The 18,378-nt window shown below is 41.9% G+C and overlaps 9 protein-coding genes across 9 annotated transcripts; 1 reads left to right on the top strand and 8 right to left on the bottom strand.

Moving 5' to 3' along the window:
- Nucleotides 1-215: 215 nt before the first annotated feature.
- Nucleotides 216-968, bottom strand: LOC102716617. Its single transcript, XM_015840698.2, has one exon. The coding sequence runs from the start codon at nt 948-950 to the stop codon at nt 216-218; it is 735 nt and encodes a 244-aa protein (XP_015696184.1). The 5' UTR covers nt 951-968.
- Nucleotides 969-2,076: 1,108 nt separating this feature from the next.
- LOC107303388 lies at nt 2,077-2,796 on the bottom strand. Its single transcript, XM_015840699.2, has one exon. The coding sequence runs from the start codon at nt 2,794-2,796 to the stop codon at nt 2,077-2,079; it is 720 nt and encodes a 239-aa protein (XP_015696185.1).
- A 2,118-nt stretch (nt 2,797-4,914) lies between these two features.
- LOC107304836 lies at nt 4,915-5,824 on the bottom strand. Its single transcript, XM_015840517.2, has one exon. It carries the CDS (start codon nt 5,807-5,809, stop codon nt 5,102-5,104), a length of 708 nt encoding a protein of 235 aa, XP_015696003.1. The 5' UTR covers nt 5,810-5,824; the 3' UTR covers nt 4,915-5,101.
- Nucleotides 5,825-6,653: 829 nt separating this feature from the next.
- Nucleotides 6,654-7,594, bottom strand: LOC102716060. Its single transcript, XM_015840518.2, has one exon. The coding sequence runs from the start codon at nt 7,458-7,460 to the stop codon at nt 6,753-6,755; it is 708 nt and encodes a 235-aa protein (XP_015696004.1). The 5' UTR covers nt 7,461-7,594; the 3' UTR covers nt 6,654-6,752.
- A 964-nt stretch (nt 7,595-8,558) lies between these two features.
- On the bottom strand, nt 8,559-9,288 carry LOC107304837. Its single transcript, XM_015840519.2, has one exon. It carries the CDS (start codon nt 9,286-9,288, stop codon nt 8,587-8,589), a length of 702 nt encoding a protein of 233 aa, XP_015696005.1. The 3' UTR covers nt 8,559-8,586.
- A 1,598-nt stretch (nt 9,289-10,886) lies between these two features.
- On the bottom strand, nt 10,887-11,626 carry LOC102716339. The gene has a single exon (XM_015840516.2). It carries the CDS (start codon nt 11,624-11,626, stop codon nt 10,892-10,894), a length of 735 nt encoding a protein of 244 aa, XP_015696002.2. The 3' UTR covers nt 10,887-10,891.
- A 1,706-nt stretch (nt 11,627-13,332) lies between these two features.
- Nucleotides 13,333-14,926, top strand: LOC107304805 (zinc finger BED domain-containing protein RICESLEEPER 3-like). Its single transcript, XM_015840423.2, has 4 exons — nt 13,333-14,163; nt 14,240-14,307; nt 14,396-14,582; nt 14,915-14,926. Exons 1-3 carry the CDS (start codon nt 13,566-13,568, stop codon nt 14,408-14,410), a joined length of 681 nt encoding a protein of 226 aa, XP_015695909.2. The 5' UTR covers nt 13,333-13,565; the 3' UTR covers nt 14,411-14,582; nt 14,915-14,926.
- An 821-nt stretch (nt 14,927-15,747) lies between these two features.
- LOC107304840 lies at nt 15,748-16,739 on the bottom strand. The gene has a single exon (XM_015840551.2). The coding sequence runs from the start codon at nt 16,677-16,679 to the stop codon at nt 15,972-15,974; it is 708 nt and encodes a 235-aa protein (XP_015696037.1). The 5' UTR covers nt 16,680-16,739; the 3' UTR covers nt 15,748-15,971.
- An 875-nt stretch (nt 16,740-17,614) lies between these two features.
- Nucleotides 17,615-18,319, bottom strand: LOC102715781. Its single transcript, XM_015840552.2, has one exon. The coding sequence runs from the start codon at nt 18,317-18,319 to the stop codon at nt 17,615-17,617; it is 705 nt and encodes a 234-aa protein (XP_015696038.1).
- Nucleotides 18,320-18,378: the final 59 nt, after the last annotated feature.

The following is an 18,378-nucleotide window of genomic DNA, read 5'->3' as shown; positions in this document are numbered from 1 at the left end:
ACTCAAATGTCAGGTGATTGTTCAATTATCTGTGGTAGTAAGGGGCAAAAGAAATAAGACAGTGAAATTAGATAAAAGGAAGATTCTTTGTTTCAATCTTGTGAATTTCTGTACATTTCCTCTCATTTATGTACACATAACAAAACTGTTCCAATGATCAGCAAATCCTCTAAAAGGCAGATGCCAGTCACAGGGGATCAGAGGCAGTGCATGATCTATCTACAAGCAAGAGCATTCAAAAGAGAAACTCTGCTCTGGATCAATCTCCTGAACAAAGTCTCAACTTCGTTCTCAAGATCAGCAATTTCCAACTCCAATGCCTGTAATTGCTCCTCCTGGCATGTAACCTTTGTCTTCTGGAAGGCCTTGGAGACAAGTGACCACTTGCTGGAATTTGGCACTGCAATCTGCTTTGACAGGAAATGCAAAGTTGATTCAAGCACTGAGAGAGCAGTCTGTCTGGCATCAGCCAGCAGCTTGACCACCCTGCAGCTATCCTGATGAGCTGAATAAGCAGCCTTATTGCTGATTTTCTTAAACTGTTTCTGCATCTTCTTGGTCTGGCGGGAGTAAGACTGAACCTTGGACTGAACTGCTGCATCGTCACCTCTCTTGATGGCCAATTGCATATCCTGGGTGCTCACCTTGATCTCAGAGAAGCTCTCTTGCATGGCAGTGCAGAGGTCAAGCAAGGTGAGAGACTGCTCCAGTTCTTGCTCCACTGCTCTCCTATGCTGATGCTGGCAAAGGTTAGCGTGACTGCTGGGCAAGCATATAATCTCATCCATGCTGTTGTACACATCTGTAACCCTCCTGAAACCATTGCTCATTGTTTCCATGGTTGCAGAGGGTGAAGAAATGGTCTTGAGGCTCTGCAACTGTTCTTCAATATCTATTTCGCCAGAGCGAGGGCTGGATGGCACACTTGCAGATCTGAGATGGAATGCCATGGTTGGGATGGAAGGTGATGCCTGGTTTCTCTCTGGAAATGGAAGAGGAGATTAGACAGACTGATTTGCATGTTGTCAACACCCAACCATGGCTTCTCTGTATATATAATGAAGGAGAGGCGATCTCATAATTGGACAAGCAGACAGAAAGAATCTCACTGATAATTTGAAGCCTTGTGCTGCACCAGAAGCCACCATCTCCACGACAGGTTTCTGTTTCTTTAATCTTTGTATGCTTTGCTCGATGGATGAAGCATCTATACCTCTACTCTAATTGAGCTTTCAGTAAGCTAGCTGTCATGCCTCACTTGTCAGAAACTGGAGACAAACTCATCTGCACGAGCGTGCAAGGTCAGTTTAATGCCAGATCCAGCCACAAGATCGGTGAGCAAGCAATGCAGAGCAGTGAGAGGAGATGAGCTGTACTTGCTGTTGCAACCGTGCAGAGGAGTTGACTCCATATCATGTGTCATCTGTCGCTGATCGCACATATCAGTGTAGTATTGGCAACAGGAATCATCACGGCAGCTTACTCTAGTGCTGAGCCTTATCATATGTGCATGCTCCTGCACTTCTTTAATGGAGATTGCTATCAAACCTTGCTACTCCATCTGCTTGTGGAACAATTTATCAACAACTATATCAGCCAACGAGGTGTCAATATGTCATGCTGCCATTAATTATATGGAGGGCAAGATCCATCGCAGAAGAATCTTGTGCTTGTTCTTGAGGCACATCTCATGTGAATAGCAATGGCATGGCCATCTCATGGTAAAGCTTTGCGTTGAACTCTGCACTACTACTAATGTCTATATTATAAGATGAAAGAAATTCTGATTAAATTGCTATATATGTCCCCTCATGAGAAAGCTTCCAGCTGAAGCACTCAAAATGTAAGGTGATTGTTCTGTTGCCATCCATGTGGATTATGGATTGAGGGGCAAAAGGAATCAAGACAGTGAATGAGTGAAATTAGACAAAAAGGAAAATATCCTTTGTTTTTCAATCGTGTGACTTCTGTACATTTTCTCATTTATGTACACGTGACAAAATTGTTTCAATGATCAGCAAATCCTCTAAAAGGCAGATGCCAATCACAGGGAATCAGAATTGGTGTATGATCTATCTACAAGCTAAGAGCATTCAAAAGAGAAACTCTGCTCTGGATCAATCTCCTGAACAAAGTCTCGGCTCCGCTCTCGAGATCAACAATGTCCAACTCCAACGCCTGCAATTGTTCCTCCTTGCATGTAACCTTCGTCTTCTGGAAGGCCTTGGAGACAAGAGACCACTTGCTAGAACTCGGCATCGCGATCTGCTTTGACAGGAGATGCAAAGTCGATTCAAGCACTGAGAGAGCGATCTCTCTGGCATCAGCCAACAGCTTGACAACCCTGCAGCACTCCTGGTCTTCTGAAGCAGACTTCTTGTTGATCTTCCTGAACTGTTTCAGTGCCTTCTTGGTCAGGCGGGCGTAAGACTGAATTGCTGCATCGTCACCTCTCTTGATGGCCAACTGCATCTCCTGGGTGATCGCCTTGAGATCAGAGAAGCTCTCTTGCATGGCGTTGCAGAGGTCAAGCAAGATGAGAGACCGCTCCAGCTCTTGCTCCACTGCTCTCCTCTGCTGATTCTGGCAAAGGATAGCTTGGCTGCTGGGCAAGCAAATGATCTCATCCATGCAGCTGTACACATCTGTAAGCCTCCTGAAACCATTGCACATTGTTTCCATGGTTGCAGAAGGTGAGCAGATGATCTCCTTGAGGCTCTGGAGCTGTTCTTTGATGTCGGTTTCGCCAGAGCAAGGGCTGGAAGGCACACTAGCGGACCTGAGGTGGAATGCCATTGTTGGGATGGAAGCTGATGACTTGTTTCTCTCTGGAAATGGAAGAGAAGTTGAGAGAGATCAGGCTGCTTCTCAATGCTGTCAACACCCAACCATGGCCTCTCTGTATATAACCGAAGGAAGTAGAAGCCATCTCATAGCTGGACCAGCAGACAGAGAGAATCTCACTGATAATTGACGAAGCATCAAGCATGCATTGTGCTGCAACAGAAGCTACCATCTCCATTACAGGCCTCTGTTTCTTTAATCCTTGCATGTTTTGCTCGATGCAAGATCAAGACGCATTATCTCCACTGATAATTGAGCCTCTGAACTATAGCTGTCATGCCGCACCTGAAACCGGCGACAAACTCAACTGCACGAGCGTGTGAGTTCAGTTTAATGCCAGATACCAGATCGCGAGATCTGTGATGAGCAAGCAATGCAATGCAGTGAGGAGGGGATGAGCTGTGCTTTGCTGTTGCAACCGTGCAAATGAGGAGCTTGACTTCACATCGTGTGTGTTATCATCTGTTCATTGGTCGCAGAAATCGCTGTGTTTGGTTGGCTTATGCTTCAGTATGATACGATGATTGCGCCCATAATTGCCTTCGTGCAGCATGGTTGCCTTGCTTCAGCTCAAAATCTCGAGACGATCCGTGAGGCCTTGTGTTGAACGATGATAACTAAGCTTGTCGGGTTGTCATGTTTCCTTTTTTTTAATGGCAGCAAATCATTCGCACGGGTGCCTAATAATTTGAAGTTGCAACCCAATTCGCTTGTTTCCTCGTCTCTTCTTCAGTAACATTAATTGCCATATTTGCTTTTATGAGTGATGTACTTGGATGTGGTTAGTTGGCGGAGTAATAAAATAATGTAAGCATGCTAGGGTACTACTAATGCTAGAAAGTACCATGGTTCGTGTCAAGAAAATCTTTTATAATGTAATTTTTGTATCTTGTTCATAAAAAAGTCAGCTGTAGTACGGATTGAGAAAGATGGTAGGGTAATAGGGTCATATATTGTTGTTGTAGCATGTAATTGTGATTAATTGAGTTGGCTATTATATTAGTTATAGATGATGTGTTAAATTTTAATTTTTAGGACTAGTAGTTTGTACTATTGACTTTGCTCTTAGCGTGTGCGCGCTGGGTGATTATATCGTGCACGGTCCAAACTTGAGGCGGAGTTATTATTGCTAGCTAATGTCATTATCATTTTAATTATTTTTAATTACAAAATAATAGGACAAATTGAGTTCAAAGTTTTGAGATTTGAGTTTATAATTTCAAATAATTGCAAATGAAAGTTTTAATTTTGAGTATTTCGAAATTTGGACTGAAATTTTTTAAATTTAAATTTGATACAAAAGTTTCGAGTTTGATGTTAAAAGTTTCAAATTTTTGACGCTGAAAGTTTTAAATCGGACTAAAATGTTTTGAACACTAATATAAACATGAAAAAACCTATAAAAATATATAAAAATCTATATTAGCCTTTGGTGCGCCTACTCCACGGAATATATGATCATTGTAACCTGTTCAATTTTTCTATACATATATCTACCGAAAAAAAAGCATTAATTAGCAGCCCAGTTGTTGTCATAATACCATGGGCCGAGCTGAAGGGTAGCGAGATCGTCCGGCCCAACAGGAAGCCCATGAATCCACCCCCTACCCACTCCACGTGTCATCGTCTGCTGCCGGCGAAGAGGAGACGCGCACCGGAGAAGAGGAGATGCGCCGCCGGCTGCCGGCGAGCAAACCCCCCCCCCTCGCTAGTCGCCACCCCTGCTGGAAGGGACCCCTCGGCAATATCTAGGTCTCCATCACCATCAGTTTTAACGGAGGTATGCCGCCCCTAACCCTAGCTCACAACCGGACTGTATCTCAATTTTCGCTATGCTTTGCGGTCCCAGTAGGAATTCATGTCGGATCCTTTGCAGCCATGCCGTGGAGACCTGAGTCCACGAGTGGGTGTTTAGCTCCAGCGCTTAATCCATTCTCTCTTTTTTTTTCGCGTTCATTGGACAGATTTTTGTTGGTTTCAGCAGATAATACACATATTTCACCGATCGCATGCTGTTTTTTGCAGACTGTATTCAGAGCAAACCACAAGGGCAGCAGTATTGACATGGATAATCACACAGAGGGTGAAATCAGAAGCAATGCAAGGATTTTTTTTTCACATGAGTTTGACCAAAACCTTTTGCTCTCTATTTGTATGGAGTTTTCTGTGCATTTCTATGTATACAATGGGATAGATCAGCAGATCCTTTAAAATGTGGATGCTAATCACTGGGTGCCGAGTGAAAATTGTGGAGTATCTATGAGCTAAGGATGTTCAGGAGAGAGACTCTGCTCTGGACCAATTTCCTGAACAGCTGTCCTGCTCCACTCTCAAGATCTCCAATACTGCACTCTAACACCTGCAATTGCTCCTCCTCACACACAACTGCTTTCTTCTTGTTGAATGCCTTGGAAACAAGTGATTGTTTCGGCATTTCAATTTGCTTTGACAAGAGATGCAGTGTGGACTCCAGTAAAGAGGTAGAGATCTCTCTAGCCTCCCTCAGTAGTCTGGCCATCCTGCAATCCTCCTTTTCGGAAGAAACCTTCTTTGAAGTCTTCTTGAAATGTTTCTTCGCCTTCTTCAACAAGCAGGCATATGATTGAATCTTGGATTGAATAGCTGGGCCATCTCCTTTTCTGAGGGCCACTTGCAGATCTTGAATGATGGCCTTCGACTCAGTGAAGTCTTCATGCATCGCATTGCATAGATCCAGTAGCGCAAGTGAGCATTCCATTTCTCCATCCAACACTTTCCTCTGTTGGGAGGGGAAAGCTTGGTTGCTAGGAAGGCACATGATCTCCTTGATAGAGCTGTAGATCTTGGCAAGCCTCCTCAAACCCTCACACATTGTATCAATGGTTGTCGAGGGTGAAGAGATGATTGCATCTAGGATGCACAGCTCCTCTTCAACTTTAGCTTGAGGCCTAGAAGGCAAGCTAATTGATCTTTGGTGGAAAGCCATGTCTGTTGCTTAAAATCGGTCACTCAGTTGAGTTTCAGAGATGAGAAAGAGAAGAAATTTTTGGTTTGATGTCTAGTTTTGTGCTGAGGCCTATTTATACAGAGGATGTGCTAAACATGTCATCAATTGGATGGTAGACAAATGGAATCCTGCCAGTTCACCCCCAAGATGCTGTCTATCATGTTTTGAGATCTGACTGCAGCATATAGTCTTGTATGTTCAATATTTTAATGCGCTGCGCTGCATCTATCTTCAAAGTGAGCTATGACGTTGTCATGTTCCATCTATTGCAAGCAAGAACCAGCAGGTTAGTTCACTCTACTGGTGTATCTTGGCATAATTGCATGCCCTCAAGGGATTATATTGATAGAGTGCTACTGGAATATTGCTGTTGCCGTGCATGTTACCTATTTTTTATGATCTTGTTAATCTCAACAACTGTTCTATTATGTGCAATCCATGCTGCTCACACACTTAACCTTATGTATTGGATTTGCCCTGTTTTGTCTGCAGCAGCAAGATCCACTGTACATGGATCCTTTGCTTGCTAGTGAGGCAACAAATGGCATGAGGGTGACATGGCCCACATGGCTATTGCATAGCCTATGGCATGTCATAGATCATTTTGACTGTAAAACATAATAGAAATGAAAAATATCACTACCTTTTCCCATATACTCCTATTTCATAATAATTGTGCCGGATTGTGCAATGTGTATATCACCAAGACAATAATAGTGACATTGCATTGCATAATGACATCATGTAACTCAGCAATATGTGAGGACCAAGTGCAAGACAAGAATTAGATCAAAACTTTTGTCTCTTTGATGATTTTTTTTCCTGTACAGTAAGTCTATAACATATACGAATGGAAAGGATTAGCAAATCCTTTAAAAGGCGGATGCCAATCGCAGGCTAAGTGTCAGATCGTGTGGAGTATCTATGAGCTAAGAATGTTCAGGAGAGTAACCCTGCTCTGGACCAATCTCCTGAAGAGAAGTCCTGCTCCAGCCTCAAGATCTCCGATGCAGCACTCTAACACCTTGAACTGCTCCTCATTGCACATCACCGAGTTTTTCTTCTGGAATGCCTTGGAGATGAGAGACAACTTTGGCAGGACGATTTGCTTCGACAAGAGGTGCATTGTTGACTCAAGTAGAGAGGTAGTGATCTCTCTAGCCTTGCTCAACAGCTTGACAATCTTGCAGTCCTCCTTGTCTGAGACAGCTTTCTTCACAGTCTTCTTGAAATGTTTCTTTGCCTTCTTCACCAAGCGGATGTATGCCTGGATCTTGGCTTGAACAACTGCATCATCTCCTTTTCTGAGAGACACTTGCAGATCTTGGATGATGTCCTTCAACTCAGTAAAGACCTCACTCATAGCATTGCAGAGGTCTAGTAGCTCAAGGGAGCATTCTATCTCTTCATCCCACAACTTCCTCTGCTGGGATGAGCACACTTGGTTGCTAGGCAGGCACATGATCTCCTCAATAGAGTCGTAGATGTTCTGTAGCCTTGTCAAACCATCGGAGGTTGTATCAATGGTCAGGGAGGGTGAAGAGATGCATGACTCTATGCTGTGCAGGTCCTCTTCAGCTTTGGAGAGAGGCCTAGAAGGCAAGCTAATTGATCTTTGGTGGAAAGCCATGCCTATTGATAGAACTCTTGCCTCTCTGTGTTGAATTCAATAGATGAGAAGGAAAGGAAATTTATGGTTTGATCTGCCTAGCTTTGCACCCAGGCCTATTTATTCAGTGGATTTGCTAGAAACAGCATCATTTGGATGGTAGACAAACAGAATCATGCTATTTCAGCTCCCTGATGATGTCTTATCATTGTTTGAGATTGGGTAGCAGTAATAAACAGCATATGGAATCTCTTATGTGTTGTTCAATTTTTTTATTATGCTCCCGTCTATCTTCCAAGGCATATCACATTGTCATGTCTCAACTATTTGTAACAAGAACCAGCAGGTTAGTTCACTCTAAATGTCAATCTTGACATAATTGCATGCTCAAGGGTTTCTTTTAATTTATTGCTATCACAGTGGTATGGTTGATACGTGTGTTCTCTATTTTTTTATGCTCTTGTTAATTTCAAAAGTGTTATACTCCCTTCATGTTTTTTTTATGACAACGTTGACTTTTATGTTTACGTTTGACAATTCGTCTTATTCAAAATTTTTATCTAAATATGTGAAATTATAAGTCATACTTAATGTTCCCATAATAAATCAAATTATAACAAAATAATTAATAATTATATGATTTTTTAAATAAGACAAATGGTCAAATGTAAACATATAAGTCAACCACATCCTATAAAAACATGGAGGGAGTATTATGTAAAATCATTGCTTCTTGCATGCTCAACCTCGTGTATGGTAGCTGGCCTGTTTTAGCTGTGGCAACAAGATCCACTATACAAGGATCCTTTGCTTCATTGCTTGCTACGAGGCAACATGTGGTATCAGAGTGACTTAGCTCACATGGCCATTTCATTGCCCTATGGCACATCTCATATCAATTTGATTGCAAAAAAGAAAATAAGTGAAAAGACACTGATACTGATATTGCTTGTATAATCACATCATTTATCTCAGAGATATGTGAGGACTGAGTAATCGGCAAAAAATAGATCAAAACTTTGTCTCTTTCATGTATGCTTTTTTTCTGTACAGTAAGTCTATTACATATACAAATGGAAAAGATCAGCGAATCCTTAAAAAGGCGGATGCTAATTGCAGGCTCTTAAGAGTGTTAGATCAGGAGTATCTATGAGCTAAGAATGTTCAGGAGAGTAACCCTGATCTGGACCAATCTCCTGAACAGAAGTCCTGCTCCAGCCTCAAGATCTCTGATGCAACACTCTAACACCTGCAACTGCTCCTCATTGCAAATAACTGAGTTTTTCTTCTGGAGTGCCTTGGAGATTAGAGACAATTTTGGCGCAGCAATTTGCTTTGACAAGAGGTGCATTGTTGACTCGAATAGAGAGGTGGTGATCTCTCTAGCTTCGCTCAACAGCTTAACTATCCTGCAGTCCTTGTCTGAGACAACCTTCTTCGTCTTCTTGGAATGTTTCTTTGTCTTCTTCACCAAGCGGATGTATGACTGGATCTTGGCTTGAACAAGTGTATCATCTCCTTTTCTGAGAGACACTTGCAGATCTTGGATGATAGTCTTCAACTCGGTGAAGACCTCATTCGTAGAATTGCAGAGATCCAGTAGCCCAAGAGAGCATTCCATCTCTCCATCCAACAACTTCCTATGCTGTGATGAGTAAGCTTGGTTGCTAGGCAGGCACATGATCTCCTCAATGGACCTGTAGATGTCCCCAAGTCCCCTCAAACCATCAGAGATCGTCTCGATGGTCAGGGAGGGTGAAGAGATGCATGCCTCTATGCTGTTCAGCTCTTCTTCAACTTTGGAGAGAGGCCTAGAAGGGAAGCTAATAGATCTTTGGTGGAAGGCCATGTCTGTTGCTAAAACTCTCTGTTGTGCTTGAGAGATGAGAAAGAGAGGAAAGTTTTGGTTTGATGTGTCTAGCTTTGTGCTGAGGCCTATTTATATGGAGGATGTTCTTCAAGACCCAGCATCAATTTGATGGTAGACAAACAGAATCCTGCCAGTTCAACCCCAGTTGGTGTCTCTTAAGGTTTGAGATCTGGCAGCAGCATATGGAATCTCTTTTATGTTGTTCAATTGTTTAATGCACTGGTATCTATCTTCCAAGTGAGCTATCACATTGGCATGTCTCAACTATTGGCGGCAAGAATCAGCAAGTTAGCTCACTTTATTTGTGGAGCTTGACATAATTGCATCCACTAAACGTTTTCTAGTGGAGTTCAAACAAAGTTCTGTTGGCAACGTGCATGCTATCTAGGTTAATATCAGAGGTACGTTGTTCTGCAAATTACATTTTGCTTGCACGCTCAACCTTGTGCATTGGAGCTGGCATGTGTTAGCTCTGCTTGTTGCTGAGGCAACACATTTCATCTGAAATGGTTTCCTCATTGTATAACATTGCAAAACTCAACTAATATTTCTAACTAATATTTGAATTCATGATCAGCCTGTCCTGTCTGCTGTATCAATGGCAAACTTATCTGCACGAGCAAGTAGTTTATTGTCAGATCCAGAACAGTGTAGCAAGATCAGTGAACATACATTGAAATAATGGGAAGGAGCTGGTTGATGATTCTGGTGGGAGGAATGGTTGGCTTCACCTCCAGGTTCTAACACAACACACTGCTTATCTTGTTCCGAGTCCTGACTACCCGTGCATCATCGCTGGCATGTTTATATTAGTGCATTTAGCATCTGGCTGTTGCAATCTCAAGATGATCCACATGGTGTCTAATTTTATATGATGAGTTAGGTGCTCCTAACTAGTCCTGTCACATTGTGATGTTTCATTATTGGGATCAAGAATCAGCATGGCAGCTTACTCTAGTGCTGGGCTTTGACATAAATGCATGCTCCAACACTTGTTCAATGGAGCATGCTTGGCGAATGCTTTGGGTTTATTGTGTTATTAAGTGTTAAATAGCTGATTTATTTGACAAGGTTATTCTAATTACCAGCTGGTATGCTCTTAGTCATGACAGCAAGGTCTACTGTATAATAACCTTCCTTTGAATGATTAAATCATGATAATATCATAATGTCATGGTAAAGAGTGCAGGCCTGAAAGGAAAATTTCAAACTTTCTGTACTATTGTGTACAACATCCATGAACGGTGAGCATCTTATTGATAATTTATGAATTTTTTCCCTATCAATAAGCTTTAAATTAGGCACTCTAAAATTTAGGTCATTGTTTGGCCACCCTCGGTGTTAGGTTAAATAAGATTTCCTAGAAGGTAATCGTCATCATGCAGACAAGCTTCAAAAGCAGTAAAAATTGACAACTGAGCATGGACCAAAATCTTTTTCTTTCAACAGACTGATGTCCTGTACATTTTGACATTTTGTCATTTTACTCTCATATACACATTGGAAAATTGTTTTGATGATCAGCTGGTCCTCTAAAAGGTGGATGCAGATCACAGGGAGTCAGAGTTGATTTATATTCTATCTACAAGCTTAGAGCATTCAGAAGAGAAACTCTTGTCTGGATCAATCTCCTGAACAAAGTCTCAACTCCGCTCTCGAGATGAAAGATGGCCAACTCCATCTCCGGCAATTGCTCCTCCTTGCATGCAATAGTTGTCTTCTGAAATGCCTTGGAGACAACTGACCACTTACTAGAAACTTTTGTCCCGATCTTCTTTGACAAGAGATGCGAAGAAAACTCAAGCATTGAGACGGCGACCTCTCTAGCCTCGGCAAACAGCTTGATCACCCTGCAGCTTTCATGGTCAGCTGAAGCAGACTTCTTACTGATCTTCTTGGACTGCTTTTGCACCTTCTTGGTCAGACGAATGAAATGCAGGATCTTGGTCTGAACAGCTGTGCCATCCCCTCTTTTATGAACCAACTGCATCTCCTGAATGCTTGTCTTGAGCTCAGAAAGAATTTCTTGGATAGAGCTGCAGAGGTCGAGCAGCACAAGGGAATGCTCAAGCTCTTGCTCTATTGCTGTCCTTTGCTGATTCTGAAAAAGTAGAACTTGACTGCTTGGCAAGCAAATGATCTCCTCAATGTTGTTGTACACAGCTCCAATCCTGCTGAAACCATCGAGCATTGTTTCAATGGTTGCAGAGGATGAAGAGATGGTTTCCCTCAAGCCCTGCAGCTGTTCTTCAACATTGATCTTGTTAGAGCGAGGGCTGGAAGGCGCACTTGCAGATCTGACGACGATTGATGTCATGATTTCTATGATGGTTTGGTGCTTCCTGTGTTCTCTGGAAATGCAAGATAAGAGGAGAAACTGTGCCTCAATGGTGTAAACCCAGCTATGTCTGTCTCTATTTATAATGGAAGGAATAGAAGCAACAGCAATAATCTTACTGATATTAAAAGTTGCGCTTCTGCGAACAAAGCCACCCATCTCCCAGACAAACTGCTGTTTTTTTGTCTCCTCGATGTAAGAGGCATTCTAAACTCCTCATATGTGAGCTTATAGTAAGCTGCTCATGTCTGAATTATCAGCAGAAAATCATCTGCACGAGTGATTTGTTTAATGTCAGAGATCAAAGTTAGTGAGTTGGGTGAGCGTGTAGTTAAATGATGAGAGAAATGGAGCTGGCTGATGATTCTTGCTGGAAGAGCCGACTGGTTGACTTCACCTCCAGGGTTCCACCCGTGCATCATCGCTGGCATGTTTCTACCGGTGCATTCAGCATCTTTTATTAGATAATAATGTGCATTCAGCATCTGGCTGTTGCAATCTGAAGATGATTCACATGCCATGCAATGTTTCTACCGATGCAGTAGGTGCTCCTAACTAGGTCTATCACATTGTGATGTTCCAGTTCTTGGGACAAAGAATCAGCATAGCAGTTCATTGCTGGGCCTTCACGGTATGCACGCATGCTCTAACACTTGTTTAAGCATCCATGCGTGCTATTATTTAAGCATTGGTTTGTTTGGCACATGTTCTGCTAATTACAATCTGTTTTCCAGCATGCTATTAGTAAGTCAACTTTGCCTTGTGTTATACGTATAAAGCATGCGTTGTCACTTATCCTCTTTGCATAGTGCCACTTGGGAAAGAAAATACTTTTGGCAGGTGAGCATAATCTTCTATGGCTGGCGCCGTGGGCATGGACTAAAGTTTTCGGATATTATTTTACAAAACATATATAATTATTATTTATTTTATTATAATTGGGTCAGGTATGAAATGTATTTTAGGAATAATTTATATTTCACATATTTACATAAAATTGTTGAATAAAATAAATGATCAAACACATACTTAGTTTGTTTTCTGTATGGATGTGAAATGTTTTATATATTATTATTTTTTGATACATGTTTCACTTATTATTTCTAAAACTTATTTCTTGTTGATATATTAGAAATGAAATTTATGCTTTCAGCTAACTATTTTCTTGTTAAATATACTTCGACACATAACTAGTACGAAAGAAGGAGACGACGAAGAAGAACGGATTTCATGGCTGAATTACCAGCAGACAGCAAGGATCTTGTAGTTGGACGATGCACACAGTGTTAGTGCTGCAAGCGTGGAACAGAGGCAAACAAAATCATGCATGCGTGTGTGTTCATCGATCTCTAGTCGAGAGCTTGCATGCGAGGCTGTCATGTCGCAGCTGCTGCAGCAGCAGCCATTGCACGAACGCGTCAAATGGTAGTAACACTGCAAGTGAAGTGATTCTAATTTGGCTGTTAATCTGGCATACATATATATATATATATATATATATATATATATATATATATATATATATATATATTTCTTTTCAAAAATCGTTAGTTGTGCTGGGCCTAATTTTCATGGGCCTAAACTGAGAGGGAGGAAAAGCCCATCAAGTCCAAATGACGTAACGCCCAGGCCCATTAGGTCTCTCCCCCATTTGATAAGTATTGGTGACATTCAAGGACCCTATAAAGCTGTTTTCATTAGAGCAAGTCGTGTCGATAAGAATTATACATGTTTGCCTAGTGAGGAGGAATGGAACTTTGCTGCAGATGTTGTGGAACGTCTTCGAGTGTTCAATGATATAACTTTGTTGTTCTCTGGGACTGAATATGTGACTGCCAACATATACTTCATCAAAATTTGTGAGATTAGGAAGAAAATCAGACAATGGTCATCTTGTGGCAGTCCAAAGATCAAAGAAATGTCACTTAGTATGATAACCAAATTTGATAAGTATTGGTCAGACATTCAAGGACTGATGGGGATTGCAACCCTCCTAGATCCTAGGCTCAAAAAATTGAGTTTGCTGATGTGTTTTGAGTGGCTAACTGGTACAACTAGTCACATTTGTCAGGATAAGGTTGATGAAACCATAGACTTATTAACTGAATTGATGATAGAATACCATGTGGAAGAAGAGTGTGAAAACAATAGTGAATTAGCAGCAGCTCCTGTCGGTGACATGGAGTTCTTATCTTCCTTTAGTGCAAGAGTTGCAAGTACAAGGCCATCTGCCATTCAATTTAAATATGAATTAGATCACTATTTAGAAGATGAATTGGTCTCCCTAGAAACAAAGGGCTTCAAGGTGCTGGATTGGTGGAAGGTAGCTGGTGTGCGTTATCCAACTCTGAGGAGGATAGCAAGGGATATTTATGCAATTCCTATTACCACGGTCGCATCTGAGTCTGCATTCAGTACCAGTGGTAGAGTACTTAGCGAGCATCGCAGCAGGCTTACTTCAATGATGATAGAAGCTCTTATGTGCTCTCAGGATTGGTTGAAGAACAAGTACAAAAGTATGTCCATCGTTTTCTCTTGTACTTTGCTTTTCTCTTGTCCAATGTTGGTTAATTATTGGTTTCTTTCTTTTAGTTGATGAGAAAGAAAAACAAGTTGCCACCTTCTGGTCTTGCCTCCAAGACATTCAAGAAGGTCTCCAGGTTAGTGCACGATTAAACTTATATTGAGCAACTGTGATCTTATTCAGTTATTGTAGCAACTGCTCATGACAAATGTATTTACATGCAGAAACTTGAACTTTGAGCAAGAGCAATCGGGCTTCAAGTGAAGTAAAACGCCACATCAACAATTCAGTATGTTTGTTGTCCTCTACGGGCTTCTAATGAAGTTGGAGATTAATTTGTGTACCATCTTTTGGTTGTCTAATGGCTACTGTAGTGTCTACTGCTGAACTACTACTCTGCTATATATTGATGTAAGGGTGGATTTATTTATTGTCTACTACTACTTAAGTACTACTTGATGGGATTTATGGTGTTGTGTGACTAATGCCTGGTCATTGGCTAGTTGCTACAGTTGGATTAAACCTTTTGTGTTGTTTTTATTGTCATGTCAAATTAAACCATGGTGGGTATATGGGTGACCCGCGGGTGAGGTTTACCCAGGCGGGTACGGGTCTAGGGAATTTTTTTACCTGTGACGGGTATGGGGATTTTGATGGGTACTGAATTTCAGTGGTGGGTATAGGTATGGGGTACCAATACCAATTTACCCATTGCCATCCCTATCCCCCAACGACTCCCACAGGGCCACCACCGGAGAAGGCAAGACGGGGTGGAGGGGTGAAGTCCGCTCCGGCGACGGCGATGGCGACGGTGCCGCCCCCATGGATTCCCTCGGATGGGAGGGCGCCGCGGCCGCTGTTTAGCATCCAGAGCCCAGGGTTCCGGCCGAGGTATGCATCCACCACTCATTTTCTCCGTAAACCTGCGTGCTGCCATGCCTTGTGAGTCGTATTTATTCTTCCGTGCTGTTCATGAGTGAATCTGAAAATCCATGGAGACAATGTGTGCGCATGATTTCGAAACCGTTTTCCGCAGTTTGGATTTTAGATTTCTCCAATCTGCTTCCAATTTTCTCACTCGTCTCGTCTGACATTTTGGTACCATAACTCAACTATATTTATACCTTTTTTTTGAAAAAAAAATCCTTCTGAACGTGATGCATATGAGTCCTCCAAAATATAAATAAAATAAAATAAAATGGATATATACCACGATAGGTTGTGCGATCATGCAACGGACATTGACAGGTAATCATTGTACTAATTGCAAGCTTTAATCTATGTAGGTTGGGTCTGGCATGCTTCATGAGTGTAATGCGAGATGCACGAAACTATGATTGAGCACTAATTAATGGACTTAAGCAGGTGTGAGGTAACATGGCCACGTTAATATAAAAAACAAAGTCTTCAATAGAATATAAAAATGCCGATTGAACAACTATGACTTTATGGGTATTGATGTGTAATGTTCATGTCGAAGGGTAGAGCATGTATATCCGTATAGCACATCACAGATCAATTTGACTGCAAAATAAAAAAGAAATGAAAACAATATATCTCAATTCATTTGCTGGGCTGTCAGATGTATATTCATCAAATCATGGATATCAGTACACAGTAGTATGTCAGTTCAGGACTGACCGCACGGCAAGAATTAGATCAAAAAGTTATATCTATTTCATGTATAGTTTTCCTGTACAGTAATTCTATGTCATTATACAGATGGGAAGGATCAGCAAATCCTTTAAAAGGCGGATGCCAATCGCAGGTACTTAAAGAGTGTCAGATCTTGAGGAGTGTCTATGAGCTAAGAATGTTCAGGAGAGTAACCCTGCTCTGGACCAATCTCCTGAACAGAAGGCCTGCTCCAGCCTCAAGATCTCCAATGCTGCACTCTAACACCTGCAACTGCTCCTCATTGCAAATCACTAGGTTTTTCTTCTGGAGTGCCTTCGAGATGAGAGACAATTTTGACATCTTGATTTGCTTTGACAAGAGGTGCATTGTTGACTCGAATAGAGAGGTAGCACACTCTCTAGCCTCGCTCAACAGCTTGACAATCCTACAGTCCTCCTTGTCTGTGACAACCTTCTTCGTAGTCTTCTTGGAATGCTTCTTTGCCTTCTTCACCAAGCGGATGTATGACTGAATCTTGGTTTGAACACCTGCATCATCTCCTTTTTTGAGAGACACTTGCAGATCTTGGATGATGGCCTTCAACTCGGTGAAGACCTCGTTCCTAATGTTGCAGAGATCCAGTAGCTCAAGGGAGCATTCCATCTCTCCATCCAACAACTTCCTTTGCTGCGGTGAGCAAACTTGGTTGCTAGGCAGGCACATGATCTCCTCAATGGAGCTGTAGATGTCCCCAAGCCTCCTCAAACCATCAGAGACTGTCTCGATGATAAGGGAAGGTGAAGAGATGCATGCCTCTATGCTGTGCAGCTCCTCTTCAACTTTGGAGAGAGGCCTAGAAGGCAAGCTAATAGATCTTTGGTGGAAGGCCATATTTTTTGCTAAAACTCTGACTGTCTTTTGAGCTTGAGATGAGGAGAGGGAAGTTTTGGTTTGATGTGTCTAGCTTTGTGCTGAGGCCTATTTATATAGAGGATGGGCAAGACACGGCGTCAATCAATTGGATGGTAGACAAACAGAACCTTGCCAGTTCAACTCCCAGATGCTGTCTATCAAGGTTCTAAGATCTGTTAGCAACATATGGAATCTTGTATATGTTGTCCAATACTTTAATGCACTTCCATCTCTCTTCCAAGTGAGCTATCACATTGCCATGTTCCAACAATTGGCAGCAAGAACCAGCAGGTTCGTTCACTCCACCGGTGGATCTTGACATAATTGCGCGCTCTCAAGGGATTATTTTAATAGAGTGCAAGCATAATATTATTTTTTGACATGTGCATTATCTATTTTTTATGCTCTTGTTAGTTTCAACTAGTGCTCTATTATGTGTGATCCATGTTGCTTACATGCTTAACCTCGTGTATTGGAGCTGGCCTGTTTTAGGTGCAGGAACAACATCCACTGTAGATGGATCCTTTGCTTGCTAGTAAGGCAACCAATGGCATCGGACTGACATGCACCACATGGACATTTCAAAGCCCTTTGGCGCATTTGACTGTAAAAAAGAAAATAAATGGAAGTAATATCACAAACATGGCACATATAATTTCATAAATTGTGTGCTGGTTGTGCAATGTATATTAATTACAAAGGCAAGAATAATAACATTGCATAACCACATCTTGTATCTCAGAAATAGGTAAAGACTGGGTGCATGACAAGAATTTGATCAAAACTTGTATCTCTTTCATGTATTTGTTTTTCTGTACAGTAAGTCTATAACACATACAGATGGGAATGATCAGCAATCCTTTAAAAGGTGGATACCAATCGCAGGCTATTAAGAGTTTCAGATCAGGGAGTATCTATGAGCTAAGAATGTTCAGGAGGGTAACCCTGCTCTGGACTAATCTCCTGAACAGAAGTCCTGCTCCAGCCTCAAGATCTCCGATGCAGCACTCTAACACCTGCAACTGCTCCTCGTTGCAAATAACAGAGTTTTTCTTCTGGAATGCCTTTGAGATGAGAGTCAATTTTGGCATCACAATTTGCTTTGACAAGAGGTGAATTGTTGACTCGAATAGAGCAGTGGTGATCTCTCTAGCCTCGGACAACAGCTTGACCATCCTGCAGTCCTTGTCTGAGACAACCTTCTTCATTGTCTTCTTGGAATTTTTCTTTGCCTTCTTCACCAAGCGGATGTATGACTGGATCTTTGCTTGAACAACTGTGTCATCTCCTTTTCTGAGAGACACTTGCAGATCTTGGATGATGGCCTTCAGCTCAGTAAAGACCTCGTTCATAGCATTGCAGAGATCCAGTAGCTCAAGGGAGCATTCCATCTCTCCATCCAACAACTTCCTTTGTTGGGATGAGCAAATCTGGCTGCTAGGCAGGCATATGATCTCCTCAATAGAGCTGTAGATGTCCCCAAGCCTCCTCAAACCATCAGAGAGTGTCTCAATGGTCAGGGATGGTGAAGAGATGCATGCCTCTATGCTGTGCAGCTCCTCTCCAACGTTGGAGAGAGGCCTAGAAGGCAAGCTAATAGATCTTTGGTGGAAAGCCATGTCTTTTGCTAAACTTTGTCTCTCTGTTGAGTCTGAGAGATGAGAAGGAGAGGAAAGTT

Source organism: Oryza brachyantha, chromosome 8 (genome assembly GCF_000231095.2).
Source record: "Oryza brachyantha chromosome 8, ObraRS2, whole genome shotgun sequence".
NCBI lineage: Eukaryota > Viridiplantae > Streptophyta > Magnoliopsida > Poales > Poaceae > Oryza > Oryza brachyantha.
Note: the sequence above shows the minus strand (reverse complement) of the source record. Positions and strands in the feature narration are given on the sequence as shown.